Here is an 18,434-nt window from a genome sequence, read left to right as displayed (position 1 = left end):
AAATAACTAATCTTTTAACGTATCTTTTTTTTTTTCAATGATAGTGGACATTCAATATTATTTTCTGTGAGTTTCAGGGGCACAGCATAGTCGTTAGACCATTTGTCTACTTTACAAAGTGAGCCCCCCGATAAGTCTGGTACCCACCTGGCAACATACGTGGTTGTTACAATATTATTGACTATATCTCCTGTGCTGTACTTTATGCCCCTGTAACGCATCTTTTTAAGAATCCAAATGAATGCAGAAATTCCACGATAAACGCAGTATCGTGTTGAAATAGAAACAAAGTCAGAATTACTAAATTTTTTTTTTTTTTTTTAATATTCGTAGGGTCCACCCTGGCTCCTGTTTGCTCTGTAGGTCCAGTGGGGACGGAAGGCCAGGTGGCCTGGGGGGGATCTGGAGATGGATGGAGGGAACAGCCTAAGCAAAGGTCTGGAGGCAGTGAAGCCTGCAGAGCGGTTGGTGGGAGACGAGGCTGCGGCCACCACCGGGCAGCCCTGGAGGATGTGTCTGCTGTCCTTCGTGGAGGCCGCCCCTTTTCTGCAAAATGAGGGGATGCGGGTGCGAGATGAGTCTCTCCATCCTCCCTTCCCCACCACCCCACCCCACCCCACCCCCAGCTGCCGAGCTTCAGGCCAGGAGTGAGCCCTGCCCAGTTTGGCTCCACACTTTTCCTGCCAACAGTTCTCTCTCTCTCTCTCCTTGATTCGTTGAGAAAAAAAAAAAACAACAAAAAACCTCTCCCTCTGCCTCCACCGCTGCCGCTGCCGGGAGGAATTTGACATGGCAGCGGGCCCAGGCCTCCGCCCTCCCCCTTGCTGTCTTCTGCCAAGCGCGACGTGGCCCAACCAGGGGACCCTGTGAGGGTGGCACCCCCTGCCCTGGGCACGGAGGCACGGAGGCGCTCCCTGCCTCAGTTTCCCATCTGGGAGACCAGCGGGGCTGCTCCAGGGACACCCTCCCCGCTCCCCCACCACCGTCCCTTCCAGGGCTCAGCTCCGCACCCCTCCCCTGCCCGGGCCTGAGACCATCTGTTTGTTCACCATGGAAAACCCGGCGCTGGGGTTACAGTTGGCAGCGAGATCCTGGGGCTGAAGGCAGGGCCTCTGGGCCTGAAATGCAGGCAGGAGGGCCCGCCTGGGCCTCAGCGCCCCTGAGGGTCCACGCTGGGCTTCTGGGCTGGGTGGTGGGTCGAGACCCCAAACACATCTGTACATGGACCTGTCTCCTCAGTCTCCCCAACCCCACCCCCCCCAGGAGAACTGGGCCCTGCAGTCCGATGCTAGTCAGGACTGAGGCCCAGCCAACCGCACAGCAAGGCCTGGCCAGGCCCTGAAACCTTCCCACAAACACAAACACAGCCGCCGCCTCGTTTACTCGCCTTCTAATTCAGAAAGAAAATCATGTGGACACGTAGGTGGCTGCCCACGTGACAAGGCGGCCCAGGGCCGCTGGACGTGTGGCTGGGAACAACAGAGCTGGGGAGGGCGCGGGAGGGGAAGCGCGGGTCAGGCGTGGGGGTGTGATTTTAAGGAGCCGAGACCCAAAGGAGGTGAGAAAGGAGCCATGTCGGGGGACAGTGTGCCAGCGGGCGCAGCATGTGCAAAGGCCCCGGGGCAGGACCAGGCCTGGCCTGTCGGAGGAGCGGGGAGGAGGCCAGAGCGGCGGGAGCAGAGTGAGCGATGGGGAGAGAGGGAGGGGGCGGGGCGGGCTGCGCAGGGCCTTGTGGGCCTCAGGAGGACCGGGGCGACTTGGGCCTTTAACCCCGAGGAAGGTGGGAGCCCGGGAGGGCGGTGGGCAGAGGAGGGAAGAGAGGGACCCGACGTGGGTGCTCGCAGGCCCCCCGGCCGCTGCGGAGAGGATGGATCGTGGGGTGAGGGCGTGAGCAGGGGACCGGGATGGTGTAGGTGCAGGTGGGCGATGGCAGGGGCCGGATCAGACGAAGCCTGTGCACCCACGTCGCTGGACCCTTTCTTTACCTTCACGTCAGCTTCCCACGCAAGCATCATCACGCTCCCATTGGATGGATGAGCAGATTATGGCCCAGAGAGGGAAAGGGCCTTGCCCCAAACCCCATAGTATTTAGGCGGCACATCACCTCTCCCACTGTCTAAAGCCCTCCAGTGCTCCCCATTGCCCTTGATAAAATCCGCTCCTCGGGGCTGCCCACGGGCCCTGCACGGCCGTCCTCACCCCCTCCCTGCCCCTCACGTCTCCCTCTCCCCCTCGCTCACTCCGCTCCAGCCACGCGGGCCTCCTCCCGGCTCCTCTAAAGAACCAGGCTCGGTCCTGCCCCAGGTCCTTTGCACAGGCTGTGCCCGCTGGCTGGACCGCTCTCCTTCCAATGTGGCTTTTCCTCAGATCTGCCTTGTTCATCTTCCCATCCTCAATAAATGTTTACAGAATGACTGACAGAACCTCTAAGCGTAATTCTCGCTCTGACGGGGCAACAACAGCCTAGGGGCACATATCAGTGCAGGGAGCTCCCTCAAACCAACCCTTAGAGCCCCGCACTTTAGGGCAAGCGTGATGGGTTCTGGGGATCCAAGGGACCCACCCCCAATCCTTTCATAGGGCCAATGGGCTTCACCTAGAGGTGTGGCCTGACTGGCTGGGGCCCTCTCATTGGCCAGAACATACCCAGCCAAGTCCTGGTAGGTCACGCAGCAAAGCACAGTCTCCAACCCGGGCCCCTTCTTCTCCAGGGGCCACCCCCAGGCGTGGGGTTCCACGGTTTGTCCTAGTGCCCAGTTCTGAGTTGCTTTCTCTTTTCTGGCGGTGCCCGCGGGGCTGAGGTGGTGGCACCGCCCGGGCATGCCAGCATGCCGCCCTCGGATGTTGCAACCGTGGAATGCCCTGGGCTCGTCTGCCAGTTCCTGGAACCCTGGCTGGCATGGCTGGGGGTGTCGACTGCCCACCCCTCCCCCACGTGGGCCCGGTCATGCGCAGCGGGGAGCCCGGGGTGCAGGGGCCGGCTCCACCCCCGGTGCTGTGTGCCCCAGGCACGGCCACGTTCCTCTCTGGGCCTCAATTCTCTCCTCTGCTAAAGGAGAACTTTGACCACTTGCAGTGGAGGCTGATGAGACCAAAAAGCAGCGGTTCTGGGGGGACAGTTCTTCCCCCCAGGGGACACTGGGTGACTTCTTGGGACATCTCTGTTTTTCACATTGGAGGAGCGCCTGGCATCGGGTGTGGATGGCTCCAGGGATGCTGCTCAACACCCCGCAGTGTCCAGGACGCCCCGCAGAGAATGAAGAAGCCCGGATGTCAGCAGTGCCTAGAGGGAGAGGGGTCTAGCCGTTTGGGAAACCGGAGAACACTCTCCCACAGAGGGGCTGCCTCTTATGATTATTCACCCCGCAAGCAGTTATCTGACGGCTCCGGGAGGTGGGAACACGACAGCACCTACTGTGTGCCAGGCACTGCCGGAGCCTCTGCTGCATGTGAGTCCATCTCGCGGGCCGCCCCCTCCAACGCAGCCATCTCTCCTTGGCCCATTTCACAGACATGCAAACTGAGGCACCTCCCCACGGTCACACATTGAGCCCAAAGCCACCTCAGGCTCCCTCTATCCCAATCAATACTTGGCCGGGCCCCGGGCTCTCCATCCTCTGCCCCGGGACCACTGTACCCACCTCCACAGGCTGCCCTGGTTTGACAAGAGCACACAGTAGGTGCTCCTGCAGCCCAGCCCCCCAGTGCTTGCCTGCCACGACGGAGAGTGACCTAGTCACCCATCCAGAGGCCGTTCCCAGGATCCGCAACCAGCATCTCTTGTCACACTCAGCCTGGGCTCTGGTGGTTGTTAAATGCTTTGGGTAGCACCCCTGCATGCAGTGTAGACAGACTCACTAGTTTATTACTGAGAATACCAACAGCCAGTGTCGATGAGAGCTTGCCGGGCGCCAGACCCTGTGCTAAATCCTGTATGCACTCAATGCAGGGGTCCTCAGAGCCGCCTGTGAGGGGGTAGACGATTGCACCCATTTTACAGATGGGAAACTGAAGCCGGAGAGGTATGCATCTCCTCCAGGGCTCCCTGGCCTCGTGCAAACTGCAGGTTCCCAGGTCACCTCAGACTCGCACCGGGCACCTTGGGGGACCCAGCCCCACACGCAGAGGCTGCTGCCCACATTTCTGCTGTGTTGAACCCCTCCACCCCTCACCCCAACCCTCCTGGAAGGGAGGACGTACTGCTGTCGACATGCTCAGGGCTTCTCTGGGCTCCCCCCTGGGGCCGTCCAGGCAGCCAGGAGGAGAAGCAGAGTAGAAAGAGGGACGGGGGCGAGGCACTTGGTGGCACTTGGTGGCACTCCCCGGCTTCAGATATCTGTGCAACAGATGTGGCCTATTTTTCTCCCCCTGTGGACACGTTTCACACACTTAGAAGTGGAGCCAAGCCAAGAGCGGGCGAGCGATGACCCTTTGGGAGGGGACGGGGTTAGCCTGGGAAGCTACGGCCACCGGCCCATGGGCAGCAAGCCTCCAGGCTGGCTGGCGGCCTGGAGCCCTCAAACTCTTCGGAATTCTTTGGAATTCTGCAGATGTCGTGACTCTGGGGCTGAGCTTGAGCTGAGATGGAATCCTGGTTTTGCCACTTGCTGTGTGACTTTGGGCAGAGGTCTGGGGTGGGATGGAACTTGGCACTTCTGGGGACAGCAAGGCCATGGCATGTGGTGACCAGAGTTAAGCCTAGACTGTGGGGAGGCCTCCGCCCAGCCCCTCGCCGGCGGGCCTGGCGTGGGCACCTGGGCGTGGGCTCAGCCCTGCCTGGAACTCGGGAGCCTGTCTACACACGCAGGGCCCGGGCCCAGCCTCCCGAGTCCCGCTCCCGTCTCTCTGGAGTTTCTCCCTTCAGATGGGGAAACTGAGGCTCAAGAGTGCCAGGGTCTCACAGGCAGGGTTTGCCGAAAGACACGGGGCGTGGGGACACCACCTACACGTACCCTGTCATCGCCCGCCTCAGGCGCTTCCCGGATGCGCGTCCCCCACTGTATGTGGCAGATCGGACAGGTGCTTCTGTCACCCAGACCTCAGTTTCCCCATCTGTCCCAAACGAACCCGCTGACATGCCCGGCAGGGGCCACCGCAGGACAAACACGCCTAATTCTATGCATTGCGATTCCCACCCACAGAGCCCACGGGGCCCCTGCCCTGCCCCCGAGGCTATGAGGCGACAGCAGTGGTCAGCCCTCTGTGGCAGTGGCTCAGACCCCAGTTCTGCCGCTTACAGACCACGTGGCCTTGGGCAGGTGGCACCCTGGATCCGCGCCTCAGCTTCCTCATCTACGGCACAGACACAGTCCCCCGAGGACTGTGGCTGTGATTATTTGCTGACTGCGCTGCCGGCTGAGGAGTGTCCTCAGAGACGTCCCTGCACGTCCCCACACTCCGTTCCAGGCCACGGTCCGGGGCGTTTCTCCACATGGCGGGTGACGGCAGTTAGCAGTCCCTGTCTCTGCCGGCTGCTCCCAAAGGCCTGCCGAGCTGGAGGCTTGCTCCCCTCTCCAGCTTCTCTCCATCCGAAGGGGGGTTTCTTGGCCTTTGCTGTTTGTGTCCTCACCGCCAGCTGCAAGCAGAGGGCAGGCAGAAGCAATCTGCCAGCCGAGTGGCAGAGGGAGGCTGGCAATGGCCACCGGCCGCCCACGGACCCATCCGGGAGGCTGTGCCACTGGGGCGTGCCTTCCTTGGGGTGAGAGCCTCGGGGTAAGAGATTGGACCCTTCTGTCCCTGCGGGCCCAGGGTGGGGGGCAGGGAGCCCGTGGCTGGCACCCAAGGTGGGTAGGTAACGGCAGGAAGTCGGTTACAGAGGGAGAGAGTCGTTGGCACTGTGATTTCCGGCTGTGCTGCTGGGTTATGCAAAGGGGCAGAGTGGCCGGGTGAGGAGGGCGGGCACCCCGATGCTACCACCTGCCGTGGTCCCATCTGGCCGAGGAGGGAAATGAGGGTTCGGAGCAGGGTGGCCGCTCCTGTGACGCTGCCAGGCGGGGATTTGAATCCAGGCCCGTTGGGACTGGAGCCCCCTACCTCGTTTCTCCCCTCCGCTGGGCGCCTCGGGGGCGGAGGGCGGGGAGGCAGTTGCTTGGTTCCTCAGCTCCCAGGCCTGCCCCTGACACGGCACAGGTCCCCAGCCTCCGTCTGCCCCTCTGCGATGGGCCTGGTTTACTTATTCCTTTTTAGTTCTGACTTTCTCTTATTTAGTAGACACTGTGCCAGCACCCGTTTAAAATGCTTTATGGGAATGAACGCGTTGACCCTTCTCAGGGACCCGGGAGGAGGGGCGCTAGTATGATCCCCAGTTTACGGACAGGGAAACTGAGGCACGGAGCAGCCCAGCGCCTGCAAGGCACAGCGGGCAGGGGAGCTGGGATATAAACCCAGGCGTCGGGGTCGAGGGGGCCGCCCTGAGGCTTAGACGGAGGGGACGGTGCACGTTGTCCTCCCAAGTCTTGGTCACGGCCACCAGAGTCGCAGTGTCTCAGGCCAGTCCTGGGGCTGACCTGCGCCCAGGTGCCCCGTGCGTATGGGGTCAGCACTACCTCTCGGGGTTCATCTTAACACCACAGGGTCCGCATTCACTGAGCGCTCGCTATGTGCCGTGCCCATTCCCTGTGTGGCCTTCTTGACAACCTGGAGGGCGGGGCCGTCATGGCTCCCATTTTCTGGAGGAGGTAACCAAGGTGCAGAGCGGAAAGGTGACACGCCCAGGGCCGGAGCGGGCCCGGAGCCTGACTTGGGACTTACGCTGCCATCTCTCAGACACGCTCCGTCAGCCATGCCTCGCCCCTGCCACCAGCTGGACCTGGTCTCGGGGGTGGGCAGAGGCCCCGCCGGACCTCAGAGAGAGAAGGGGGTGGCCGGGGCACAGGGCTAGGGAGAGCCAGCCTGCAGAACCCCCTCCTCGAGCAGGCCCGGCTCCAAGCGCCCCACCCCCAGTCCTGTTAACGAGTGACATATGAGGGGAAAGCCTGCACAAATTAAACAAACAGGGAGAGGTCGGTTTATATAATCTCTAGGACAACGTGTCCTCCCAAGCCAGGATTAGGCGCTGGTGTCCCCCAGGCAGCCCTGGGGGGGCGGGCACCCCGCTCCCTCTCTGCTTTGCCCCAGGGCCCGGCCAGGCCACTTCCCTCCTGAGGTCCAGCGGCCCCCCTACCCCCCTCACGGCTTGGGGAAGGTCGCAGTGAAGGGGGGTGGCGGGTGTTGCTGGGAGGGTGCCAGCTCTGCCCAGGGACGGGGGCGGGGCTAGGAAGCGTGCCACCTGGCAGATCCGCTCCCAGGCCCGGCCCGCACAACCGGCTCGCGACCTTGGACGAACTCGACACCTCGCTTTCTCCTCTGAGAAATGGGCCGGCAGGGTCGTGCGCTTGGAGCGTGGTACACAGTCAGCGCTCAATAGCTGCACGCCTTAGAAGGCGTCGGAAGCCGGAGTGTGGGCTCTCCAGACTGCGGGTGGCATGCCACAGCAGTCGTCACAACAACAATAAAGTGTAACGACTGTTTCCGTTTTCTCTACGCGGCTCCACGTGCTGTCCCCCGCCCTGCGGCTGTCCCCCGCCCTGGAAGGCCAGCTCTGCTCTGCAGGGACGGGTGGCCCTGTTCTGTTGACTGCTGCGTCAGCAGTGCCTCGGGCAGGACCTGGCACCTGAGGGGTGCCCTGCGTGTTTCGGGCTCTGGGCCGCCATGCCACCCGCGTGTGCTGCAGGATGCACCCCGTGCTCAGAGTGGTGGCATCACACTCGAGCCTTGCAGGACCAGCAAGGGGGGGTTCGTCACCCCCATTTTCCAGAGGAGGACACTGAGGCTCAGAAAGGGGGCGAGGCACCTTCTCAAGGTCACCCTGCAAGAAAGCGACAGAGCTGACATCTGATTCCAGCTCTCCTGGATGTCAGGGCTCCCGACCAAGCTGTCACCTCCTTCTCCTGGGACCAACACGCCAGGAAGCGCAGGGGAGCCTGGGAGGAACCTGCCACCCATCAGGGGCCACAGCACCCCCGTCTCCAGGGCCAGGCTGGGGACCAAACCCGACCCCTCCCCCCTACAGGAGGCAGCACTGCAGCCACTCAGCCGGCTGAGTTATTTTTCTGGTAACGATTACTCAGCTCCGGATCTGGGAGAAAGGTCACGGCCTCTGCCAACAGCAGCAGCTAGACTGGACGAGGGAGCGGCCGGAATCCCCACTCCCCCAGGCCCTGGCCTGGCTGCCCGCTGCCCCTTGCAGGTGTCTGGTATCCCCAGAGGCAGGAAACAGGCAGCAGAGGATCCCTGACCCCAGAGACACTCCAGACTGTCCCACGGGGTGACCGGTGCGGTCCATCCCACAATCCACTTGGTCCTGTCTTAGCCATCTGTCCCCGGCCTCGAGAACCCACATCCTCTGACGGTAACTGAATCCACATGGTAGCATCTTCTGGAGACCCCTTTCCCCCGTGACTGGCATGGACCCAGGGAGAGTGGAAGTGGCACCACTCGTTAGCAGCTCTGTGGGCCTACTGTGTGCGGGGCACCAGCCAGCCACCCGACGTAGGTCAACCTCCCCTGGTGTGACTTGGGAGCTCTCTGAGCCTCAGTTTCCTCACCTGTCCCGTGGAGGTTATACAAATGGCAACCTCACAAACAGCACCCAGTGTGGCAATATCTTGACAATCATCGAACGGACCAATCGGAGAGATTTGAGCCCGGAGAGGCACCCTCGACTATCTCTAGAGGTGACAGCACAAGCCGGTGAGGAAAAGATGGTGGTTTGGTCAATGGCATTGGGGAAAACTGGCTCCCCCGACTGACATCACCTGGAGAGGTGGATGCCACCTGGATTCAAGACCTAAATGTGAAAGATCAAATGGGAACATCAGTAGAAGAAAGTGTGGGAAGAGAGCTTATGACCCGGGGGCACGAGAGGACTCCTTCAACGAAACTTCCGAAGCACAAGCCAGAAGGCAAAAGATGTGTGAATCTGGCGACATTAAAATTTCAGATTTCTGTCTAATGAAGGACACTATGAATAGAGTGAGTAGAGAGATGACAAGATAGGAGAAGAGATGGCAGGGCTGACGGCTGGAGTATACAAGGCTCTCTTACCCAGGGTTGCTATATGGCATATCGCGAGAGAGGGTCATTCTCACTCTGGTCTAATTGAGTTCCGAGAAGCCCCAATGGGAATGTTTGCCCTGGAGATGTGCAGTATGGTAGCCTGCTCCTCAAAACTACTGCAAAAAGATGGCCCCCCTAGAGCAAAGTGGACAACATTAATGAACAGGTGACCCAGAGGACAGAAGCCCGAAGACTGTCAGGCTCAGGAAGAAACGCTGGGCCCCCCGGGCACTGCCCATTCACGCAGCAGCGAGGTGTCATGTAACACCTGGCCGAGATGCAAAAATGGGAAAGACGGGTGAAGCCAAGGGTTGTGAGCAGGTGTGGACCTGGGAGCCTGTGTGTTTGTGTATGTGCGTGTGAGTTTGGACCGTGGTGGTCCCTGTGGGGTGCAGTCTGTGGCTACTAGTTGACGTGGCTAGGTACACAGCCAACAGAAAGGCCGCGTCTGTCCATCAGAAGGCAGGCAAGGGAACGTTCACAGCAGCGTCGCTTGTGGAACCCTCAAACTAGAAACAACCTCAATGCCCATCCATACCAGAGCAGATGAAAAGAGTCGATGGGATATCATACAGCCATGACAAAGAACCGTCTACATTTCTAACAGGGAGTCATTAGTCCCCTGGGCCTCAGGATGCGACTGTGTTTGGAGATGGGGTCTTTACAGAGGTGATCAAGCTGAAACGAGGTCACGGGGGTGGCCTCCGATCCAATCTGACTGGACAGAGGTACGCGTGCGGGGAGCATGCCACGAAAATGTGTAGACGGCCGCTCTCTTTGGAGAACGGCCTGCCGACACCTTGACCTTGGGCTTCTAGCCTCCAGAACTGTGAGTCAGTTTCTGTGGGTTGTGGTCTTTGCTATGGCAGCTCCGGGAAACAAACACGCCAGGGCTGACAAACTCTGGCCCCTGGATCACATCCAGCTTGGGATGCTTAAATTTTCTGTGTCCGCCCGGCCAGGCCGTGGTGCCCAGCTGTTTGGTCAAACACTCGTCTGGATGTTGCTGTGCAGGTGTTTTACAGGTGGGAGTCACATTTACAACCAGCTGACTTTAAGTGAAGGAGGCGGCCCTGCGTGCTGTGTGTGGGCCGCACCCAATCAGTCGAAGGACTCAGGAGCAAAACGCCGGGGTTTCCTGGTGAAGAAGGAATCCCACTGGGGTCTCCGGCCCACCCGCCTGCCCGCCTACAGATTTCACTCGCAAGACCACCGTGTTGGTTCTCGCCAGGTTGCAGCATGCTGGCCTGTCCTACAAATTTTGGACTTGCCAGCCCCACCCCCGATCACATGGGTAATTCCTTAAAATAAACATCTTTATCTTTATATATATATATATTTCCATCTCTCTATATACCTATCTATCCATCCACATATACGCCATACATATATGTACTCACACACACACATCCCTGTCGGTTCTGCTTCTCTGGAGAACCTTGACCCAGACACAGCCCATCACCTGATTTTATAAAGTTTTACCGGCACATCCATCCATCTATGTATCACCTTTCCCGGCATATTACAATATGAGCAACGTACAAGCACAAAATAACATTTTTTGAGGACAGACAGAATTTAGAAAAAAGACGCCCATCGAACACTGAAATATTTGTCTGTGGAGGAAAGGTAACGAGAGACAAAGGATAGAAACACTTAGGTAAATAAAACAAAAAGGAGGAGCAGGAGGAAAAAAACCTTCAATAAAAGGCGAACGGGAGATCAAAGCAGGAGGGCGGGTCTCCCGGTCCCGTGCTGCCCCCCAGCGGCACGCATGAGCACTGCAGCCTTTATCGCTCGGTTTATCTCACAGGTGGTTTTGCCTCATCAGACAGCTAAAACTCAAGTCTGTTACTGGCTGCAGCGGTCCACTGCATGGACGCACCACGGTTTTATTTATTTTTTAATTGTGATTAAATATATGTAACCTCAAATTACTCATTTTTCAGTGCACGTGGAGCATGCGTTCATCCACACTGTTGTGCAGCCAACCCCACCATCTCTATCCATCCGCAGAGTTTTCGCATCTCCCAACCTGAAACTCCGTCCCCGTTAAACACCAACTTCCCTGCCCCGCCCCAGCCCCCGGCTCCCACCATCTACTTCTTGTCTCTGAACCTGGCTCCCGTGGGGCTCTCATGAGTGGGGCAGGTCGTGTGGGACTTTATGGGCGCAGGGAGGGCAGTGGGCAGAGGAGGGGCGGGACCTGATTCGGGTGCTCACAGGCGCCCCCGCTGGCCGCTGCGGGGAGGACAGACTGCGGGTACCAGGGTGGGAGCGGAGGACCAGGGCAGATGGAATTGTACTGGCCCAGGAACGCGGTGCTTCCAGGTCACTTGCTTTAACTTTGAGGGGCTTCGGTGACCCCATTTCTAAAGGGTTTAGTGACCAGACAGTCCCATGCCTGGCACACGGTGAGTGCTCAGTAAACATCGGTTTGTCCTGAGTAGCTCACTTAATCCCCCCACCAGCCCTATGAGGGAGGGGTTGTTATTCTCCCTTTCGCCAGAGGAGAACGAGGAGGCACAGAGGGAAGTGACTTGCCCAAGGACTCACGACTGGTGAATGGCACAGTGGGATTCTTGCCCTCAATCTCTGCGTATCCAGGAGGTTAAGACTGTAGATCTGGGTGGGCGGGGCAGATGCCTCTGGGAGTAAATGATCGGAGGAGTTGACCTACACTGGGTTGGCTTCCTGGAGGTGGTAGCATTGGAGATGAGACCTAAAAGATGACTTACCCAGGTAGACTGGGGGAGAAAGAACGCCCTCGCAGGAGGGAGGACGTACAGGGATGCAGGGGTCCAGGAGGATCCATTCCCAGAGCCCAGGGTCACCGTTTTCCATGTTCCTCCCGACTGTGACCACCACATGGCTCTCTCTCCCCAGCAGCACTGATTCTAGGCCCCCTCCCTCTTGCAAATTGGGTGGCTCAGTGCTGCCCCCGCCCCCAGCCACCTCCAGCTGGTAACAATCCCCAGAAAGGGGTCATTAAGCGCCCCAGCTGAGGCCGCCGATCACCAGCACACAGGCACTATTTTAATTTTCCACTGATTTGTCTGCGGTGAGCCCCCCGGAGCTGAGCCATGTGTGTGTGGACAGGAACGTCAAGTCTCAGCACCGTTTATGGGGAGAGAGGGCAGAGGAAAGGACTTGGGTGGGGATGCCTTACTGAGACACAGTTATAGGGGAAACTGGTGTGGTTTCTGGGGTCCTCAAATCTCTCGGACCTGCCTGGCCCTGAAGTGGGGGCTTCCTGGGGCCGTGCTGGGCCCTTTGCCCTTCACGCTCAGAGCAAGCACTTCTGTCTTCAGCCTCCATCCACTCGTCCATCCATTCAACCAGCCAGTTGTTCATCCATGCATACATCCGTCCATTCTTCCATCCAGCATCCATCCATCTGTCCACCCGTCCATCCATCCATTTGTCCATTCAATCACCTGTCCATTTGTCCACCTACTCATTCATCCACCCATCCACCTATCCATTCATCTGCCCATCCATCCATCCATCCATCCACCCATCCATCATCCGTTTTGTTCCGTTCGTCAGCGTCGTTTTGTTCCGTCCCCGCCCCGTCCGCGCATCCGTCCGTCCGTCGCACGCCCGTCACTCCGCTCCGTCCCTTGCTCGCCTTCCCGCCTTCGCACTTGTCCGGCGTGCGTCCGTCGTCGCGCCGCAGTTGTCCGTCGTTTGTTCCGTTTTCAGTCGCACCCCGGTCCGTTTCGTCCGTCTCTGCTCGTTTCGTCCGCCCCGTCGCGCCTGTCCGTCCCGCGCGTCCCCGCCATCAAAAGTAAATGCGCGCGTCCGTCCGTCGCGTCTGTCTGTCGTCCGTCGTCCGTTTTGATACGTTTCCGTCCGCACTTGTCCGTTTTGATGCGTCGCACACCATCCGTCGCACCCCGTCCGCCTGTCCATTCGTCCGTCACTGCCCGGCCCCGTCAATCCGTCCACTTGTCCACTTGCCTCGTCACGCTCTTGCCTGCTCCTTTTTTGCATCCCGTCGTCCGTTCGTCTGACCGCGCCTTATTCGTCCGTCCGACATTCCGTTTCGTCCGTCGATATGATAAATCCGATGCCCACTCACTTATTTATTGACTGTCCTGCCTCCCGTCCTCTACGCATTCACTTACATGCTCCGTTCCACTGGTAGGTTCTTGATCCCGTAGGAGGTACCAGGTACTATTTTAAGCCCAGTGGGCTTCTCCACACCGACTCGGCATACCCCCCAGAACATCCCCCAGGGGCCCTGGATTCAGAATCTTCCTCCTCCCCTGTGTCCCCATCTCAGGGTCAACCCCACAGCTGCTCCCCACCCCTGAGGCACGGGTCCAAGTATCAGCTTCATCTCCTCCCTCCCCCCCATTCCCGTCTGCCCGTCGGTCCCCACGTTCTGCCCACTCGCCTCCCGGGCCTCTCCCCGACCCACCCACAAGTCTCCTTTCCTTCCATCTAGATGCCGGCTTCCATATCCTCCTGACCCCCACACCTGTCTTAGATCTGCCCATGACCCTCCCGTGACTCCCCGTTGCCCTGGCATTCGAGGACCGTCACGTCTGACTCGGCACATCTGTCTCACCTCCTCCCTGTTACAGCTGCCACACCCGGCACTGTCCCACCTCCATGCCTCTGAGCAGTTCCTTCCGCCAGGAACGGTCTCCCTGCCATCTCCGTGGTTGAAAGCCTTAGTTAGCACCCTTCCAGGCCTGGCTCGGATGCCGTATTCTCCATTAAGGCGCCAGCCGGGCACTGTTCCCTCCTCGTGACTTCCTATCAAAGGATCGGGTGCCTCCACCCTGCCATTGGCTCTGCCCTTCAGGCTCTCAAAGGTTTGCAAGGCCACCAGGTGGAAAGTTAGACACGAGCTCCATGTCATGAAGCTCACGAGCGCTTACTGTGAAACTAGGGTGCGACACGCACCTTCTGGGTGATGCGGCCTCCCAGAATATCATCCATTCACAGATGGCAAAGCCAGACGCTGATGCCTGTTCTCACTCTGGTGCAGCAGGTGAGCTGTGAACCGTCACACGTTACCCTGCGACCTCGGACAGTGACGGCCCCTCTCTGGGCCTCAGTTTCCCCATCCATAAGATGGTGAGAATAACGGTTCCCTCGTCACAGGCTTCTTGGGAAGATGGAACAAAATATGACATGGGAGGCTCAGCGGGATGCAAACCTATTGGCTATCGTCTGAGATCTCAGCTCAGGGCTATGAGTTTACAGCCGTGCGCTGTGTGACCTCGGAAAAGGTGCTGTCCCTCTCTGAGCCCTGGCTTTCCCTTCTCTGACGACTTCTAAAATGAGCAGCAGCCCGGTTCTCCCCTTCTCCTGGAGGAACAGCCTCAGAAGCCCCCAAGGGAGGGTCTGGACGCCTCATGTTTATCTGCCCTAGAGAAACAGGGATGGAGGAGTGGCCGAGGTCGGATACCAGGACAGACTTCTGGAAGGCAGACAGGCCGGGAACTGGAGGGTGGGGGTCTGCTGGGTGCCATCAGGGGTCTGGTTTGCGTCAGGCTGGGGGCGCAAAATGGGGGCCCGAGCTAGCTGGTGCTGGCTGCCTTCATTCACCCACTGACACCCTTTGTTCATTCATTCATCCACTCATTTATTCACTGAAAAAGCTGCGCTAACCCGTTTACCGCGGGTTAGTGGTTACGCCCTTCGACGCGGCAGCCAGGTGGCCTGGGTTTGAATCCCAGGGCTGCCCCTCCCAGTTCTGTGGACAAATCCATCCGCCACTCTGTGCCTCAGTTTCCCCATCTGTAAAGCGGGGGGCATCACGTCGGTGTGTGGTGCCGCCCGCCCGCCCCGCGCCCTGGCCCTGCTTTCTGCGTCTCCCCGACCCTTTTCTCGGGGCTCCCCGCCCTTCTCCCCCTCCCCGCCGACATTCCCGGCCCAGGCGCTCGGGGAAACATTCCGTGGTTTGCAGCAGACTGTCCGGCTCCTCGGCGCCTCAGATGTGGGCAGAGTGGGCGGCGGCCGGGCGGGCGCAGGCCGGGGGCTGGGGAGACTGCGCACCCCGCGACCCCCCACTCCAGCGCCGGGCACCCAGAGGGGGAGGCAGCGGGCGGCATTCACAGACGGGCAGGGGGACTAGTATGGGCAGACGGGGGAGGCCCGCCCCTGCTCACGGTCCTCCCAGGCTCCCTAGTGCTCGGTGAATAAAACCCAAGTCCTCCTGAGGCCCACAAGGCCCTGCGCGGCCGGCCCCGTCCCCTCCCCGCACCCCATCGCTCTCTCCCCCTCGCTCACTCGGCACCCACCACAGGGGCCTCCTCGCTGCTCCTCCAACACGCCAGGCTCGGTCCTGCCCCGGGGCCTTTGCACATGCTGTTCTCTCTGCCCCCCGCCCCCAGACCGTGGGTCCACTGAGGTCGCTCAGGCCGCAATGTCACCTCCTCGGAAAGGCCTTCCCTGCCCTGCTGGCCCCCATCGCCCTCTGCTAACGTCGCGGCAGCCTTTCTCCCGATGGGAAGCCACCTCGTGCATTTATTCACTTTCTCTCTCGCTGTCCCCGCAGTGGGCTGTGAGCCCAGGAGGGGCAGGGCTGGCTCGGCCTGGTTGGCCGCAGACGCGTAACGGGCACTCACTGAACAGATGGAGCGACCGCGGAAGTTCTGCGGTCTCGTCGCCATCTCCCGCTTTAGCTGCGTGAGCGCCACAGTGCCCGACCCGGCTCGGCCCTTCACGGCTTGCAAGACACCTCCACAGTCATCCACTCACTGGATTTCCCACAAGGACCCTGTGTGTATGTGTGTGGGGGGGTGGGGGAGTCCATTAATTCATGTTCCCCCATTTTACAGATGGGGAACCCGAGGCAGGCGCAGAGGTGAGACCACCTGCTCTCTGAACGAATGACAGAGATTGGATGGACTTAGCTGCATGACGCTTTGCCTTCCTCTGTGAAGATAAAATTACTAAGCATTATCTTTCAGGGCCGCGGTGGTATTCGGGTGAACGTGCTGGGGCTGCATTCACTCGCATATGTTCCTTATGTCATAGTCACTGCTTTCTTTGGATTGTAAAAGAAGTTCATATATTTCCGAGAGCCCCAAAAGCCTGGCGAACTCGGGGCTGTGGGAGACGCTGAGTCCATCTGAGATCGGAGGGCTGAGGCTGGAACCTCTGACCCCTACCCGCTGTCCCCCACCCCCATCCAGACCCCTGGGGTTGGCTGGACCCCTCACCCCTCTGGGGATCCTCGATGCTCTGAGCATAAAGGGATCCTTTCCTAATCACTCGGCCCGCTCTGCTTAAGAGGATGACATTCTCACCAATGGGGGCTTGGATGCCTCCTGTGACGGATGCCTCGCTACCTTAAGCCGGTAAGGAGGAGGAAGTCCTTACGAAGGCAGAGCTTGCACAGGTAGAGCTCTGATTTCTGGGGTTGCACAGACACCCCCACCCCCCCACCACTCCCCACCCTCATCAACTTCCTACACCAAGGGCAGCCCTGCTGGAGAGGTCTGAGACCTGTCTGGGGTCTGGCTGCTCCGGCTCTTGTGACTGGGGGCTCACTGCTGGCGTGGGGGGGGGGAGGCTGGAGCTGACCCTTCCTGGGGAACCCAAGGACCCAGCTGGGAGCTGAGCCCAGAGGAAGGCCAGGAGGGGCGCGGTGAGCCGAACCGTGTGCTCCCAGGCATCTTCTTCTCGGCCGAAGCCAGGGGCCCCTCAGTCTTCCCTGCAGGCTGCTGAGCTCCATCCTCTTTTTCTCTCCTGCAAATGCACCCCAGTTTGACACCTGCCCTCGGCTGGTTTGTGGGTCCATAACCTTCCCTGCACTGGGGCTTCTACCTCTATTGATGAGACCCTAAGAATGCCAGAAACATTTGCCTTTTCTCAAACTGCCAGTTCCACTTGACTCTCCCAGGACCCTGGCGATGGGGGATGGGAAGTCGCTACCCTCACCTCCGACCTCTGACCCCAGGCCTCTTCTCCTATGGTCAGCTCTGCCCTTCCCTTGCTGTGGCTTTGAGCAAGTCACTCTGCCGTCTGAGTTTCCGGGTGAATCGCCAAGCCCACATCATCCTTCATCTGAAACCCACCCACTTCCGCCCACCTGGTCTGGATGCCCCCCGAGCATCTCCAGCCCCCCGTCTCTGGCTGCCACGTCAGCCCCAGACTACCTCTTCTCCCTGCAAAATACCAAGGCCGCGTTAAAAACTGTAAAACAAATCCCACCCTCCTCTGCCCGCTGCGCTCCTGGGGTCGAAGCCCAAGTCCCCGAGGCCCACAGGGCCCTGCACACCTGCCCCAGCCCCTCCTCGCCCTCCCCTCCTCCCTCTCTGCCCCTCACTCCCTCTGCTCCTGCCACAGGAGCCTCCTGGATGTTCCTCCAACACGCCAGCCCCGGTCTGGTCCTGCCCCAGGGCCTTTGCACTGACCATCTTCACCCTTTTCTTCTAATGAATCCTGTCATCTGCCAGGTTCCAGATCAGATGTCACCTCCTCAGAGAAGCCCTCCGAGATCACCTCGTCTCAAAGCCCCCACCTACTCATAACCCCTTACACAATTATAACCAACTCCTACTCTGTGCACAGCTATTTTTATTTTCTGTCTCCCCCACTGGGACATTAGCCCCAGGAGGACACGGGTCTTTGTCTAGGTCTCTGCTGTGTCTCCAGCATGAAAACAGGAGACACAGTAGGTGTTCAGTAAATGCTGGCCGAATGCAGAACGGACAACGAAACCGACTCACGAAATTTTCCTGGGATAAGGGAGAAATCTCTGTCCTCATGGACGCTGAGACCAGGTGCTCTAAGACGGCGGGGGTGGGGGTGGGGGGGCAGCTCCACCGCCACCGCCACGCCCAAGCCAGAGGGGTCGCGACAGGTCCTAAGGTGCTGTGTCTCCCATCCTGAGGCCCCACCTTCCTCGGGGACTCACATAGCTCTGGCCACGAAGCCCAAGATGTCCAGGCCACACACCATTTTCCTGAGGGGGAACCTAAGGGCCAGAGATGGTAAGCCACTGGCCTGAGATCACACAGCACGCCCAGGCTGGAACCTAGGTGTGTGTGGTCTAGACCCGTGTCGACAGGGTCGGAGTTCCACTACGGGTGACAGGTCAGACCTGGATGGTTGGATGGACAGCGGGGCAGACAACAGCGCGCTGGCCTAGCGGCCTCATGCTGGCCCGAGAGAGTCAGACGGTGGACTTTCAGCCCCAGGCTCCATGGCTGGCCCTGCTCTGGCTTCTCACCCTATCGTCTGGGTCCCGGAAGCTTCCAGGAGGGTGCTCCGGCTCAGGGGTCGGGGCTGAAGGGCTCAGGGAGCACAGAAATGTCCAGAGTCCTACAGCAGCTCAGACTCTGAGCTTCCAGCCTCCTGGCCTGGGAACC

The 18,434-nt window shown here is 59.7% G+C and overlaps 1 protein-coding gene across 1 annotated transcript; it reads left to right on the top strand.

Moving 5' to 3' along the window:
* Positions 1-2,716: 2,716 nt before the first annotated feature.
* On the top strand, positions 2,717-5,343 carry LOC120583659 (uncharacterized). Its single transcript, XM_039839012.1, has 2 exons — positions 2,717-3,449; positions 5,240-5,343. Exons 1-2 carry the CDS (start codon positions 2,858-2,860, stop codon positions 5,341-5,343), a joined length of 696 nt encoding a protein of 231 aa, XP_039694946.1. The 5' UTR covers positions 2,717-2,857.
* Positions 5,344-18,434: the final 13,091 nt, after the last annotated feature.

The sequence above is a fragment of the Pteropus medius genome, unplaced genomic scaffold, assembly GCF_902729225.1.
Source record: "Pteropus medius unplaced genomic scaffold, Ma_sr-lr_union100, whole genome shotgun sequence".
Classification (NCBI taxonomy): domain Eukaryota; kingdom Metazoa; phylum Chordata; class Mammalia; order Chiroptera; family Pteropodidae; genus Pteropus; species Pteropus medius.
The sequence above is the reverse complement of the archived record's forward strand: the minus strand, read 5'-3'. Positions and strand labels throughout refer to the sequence as shown.

Excerpts from the sequence above, each read along its gene's own strand:
- LOC120583659 (XM_039839012.1), top strand. The coding sequence starts at position 2,858 with ATGCCCTGGGCTCGTCTGCCAGTTCCTGGAACCCTGGCTGGCATGGCT. Across the intron at positions 3,450-5,239 it reads TGCCGGAGCCTCTGCTGCAT|ACCACGTGGCCTTGGGCAGG; the intron begins GTGAGTCCATCT and ends TGCCGCTTACAG.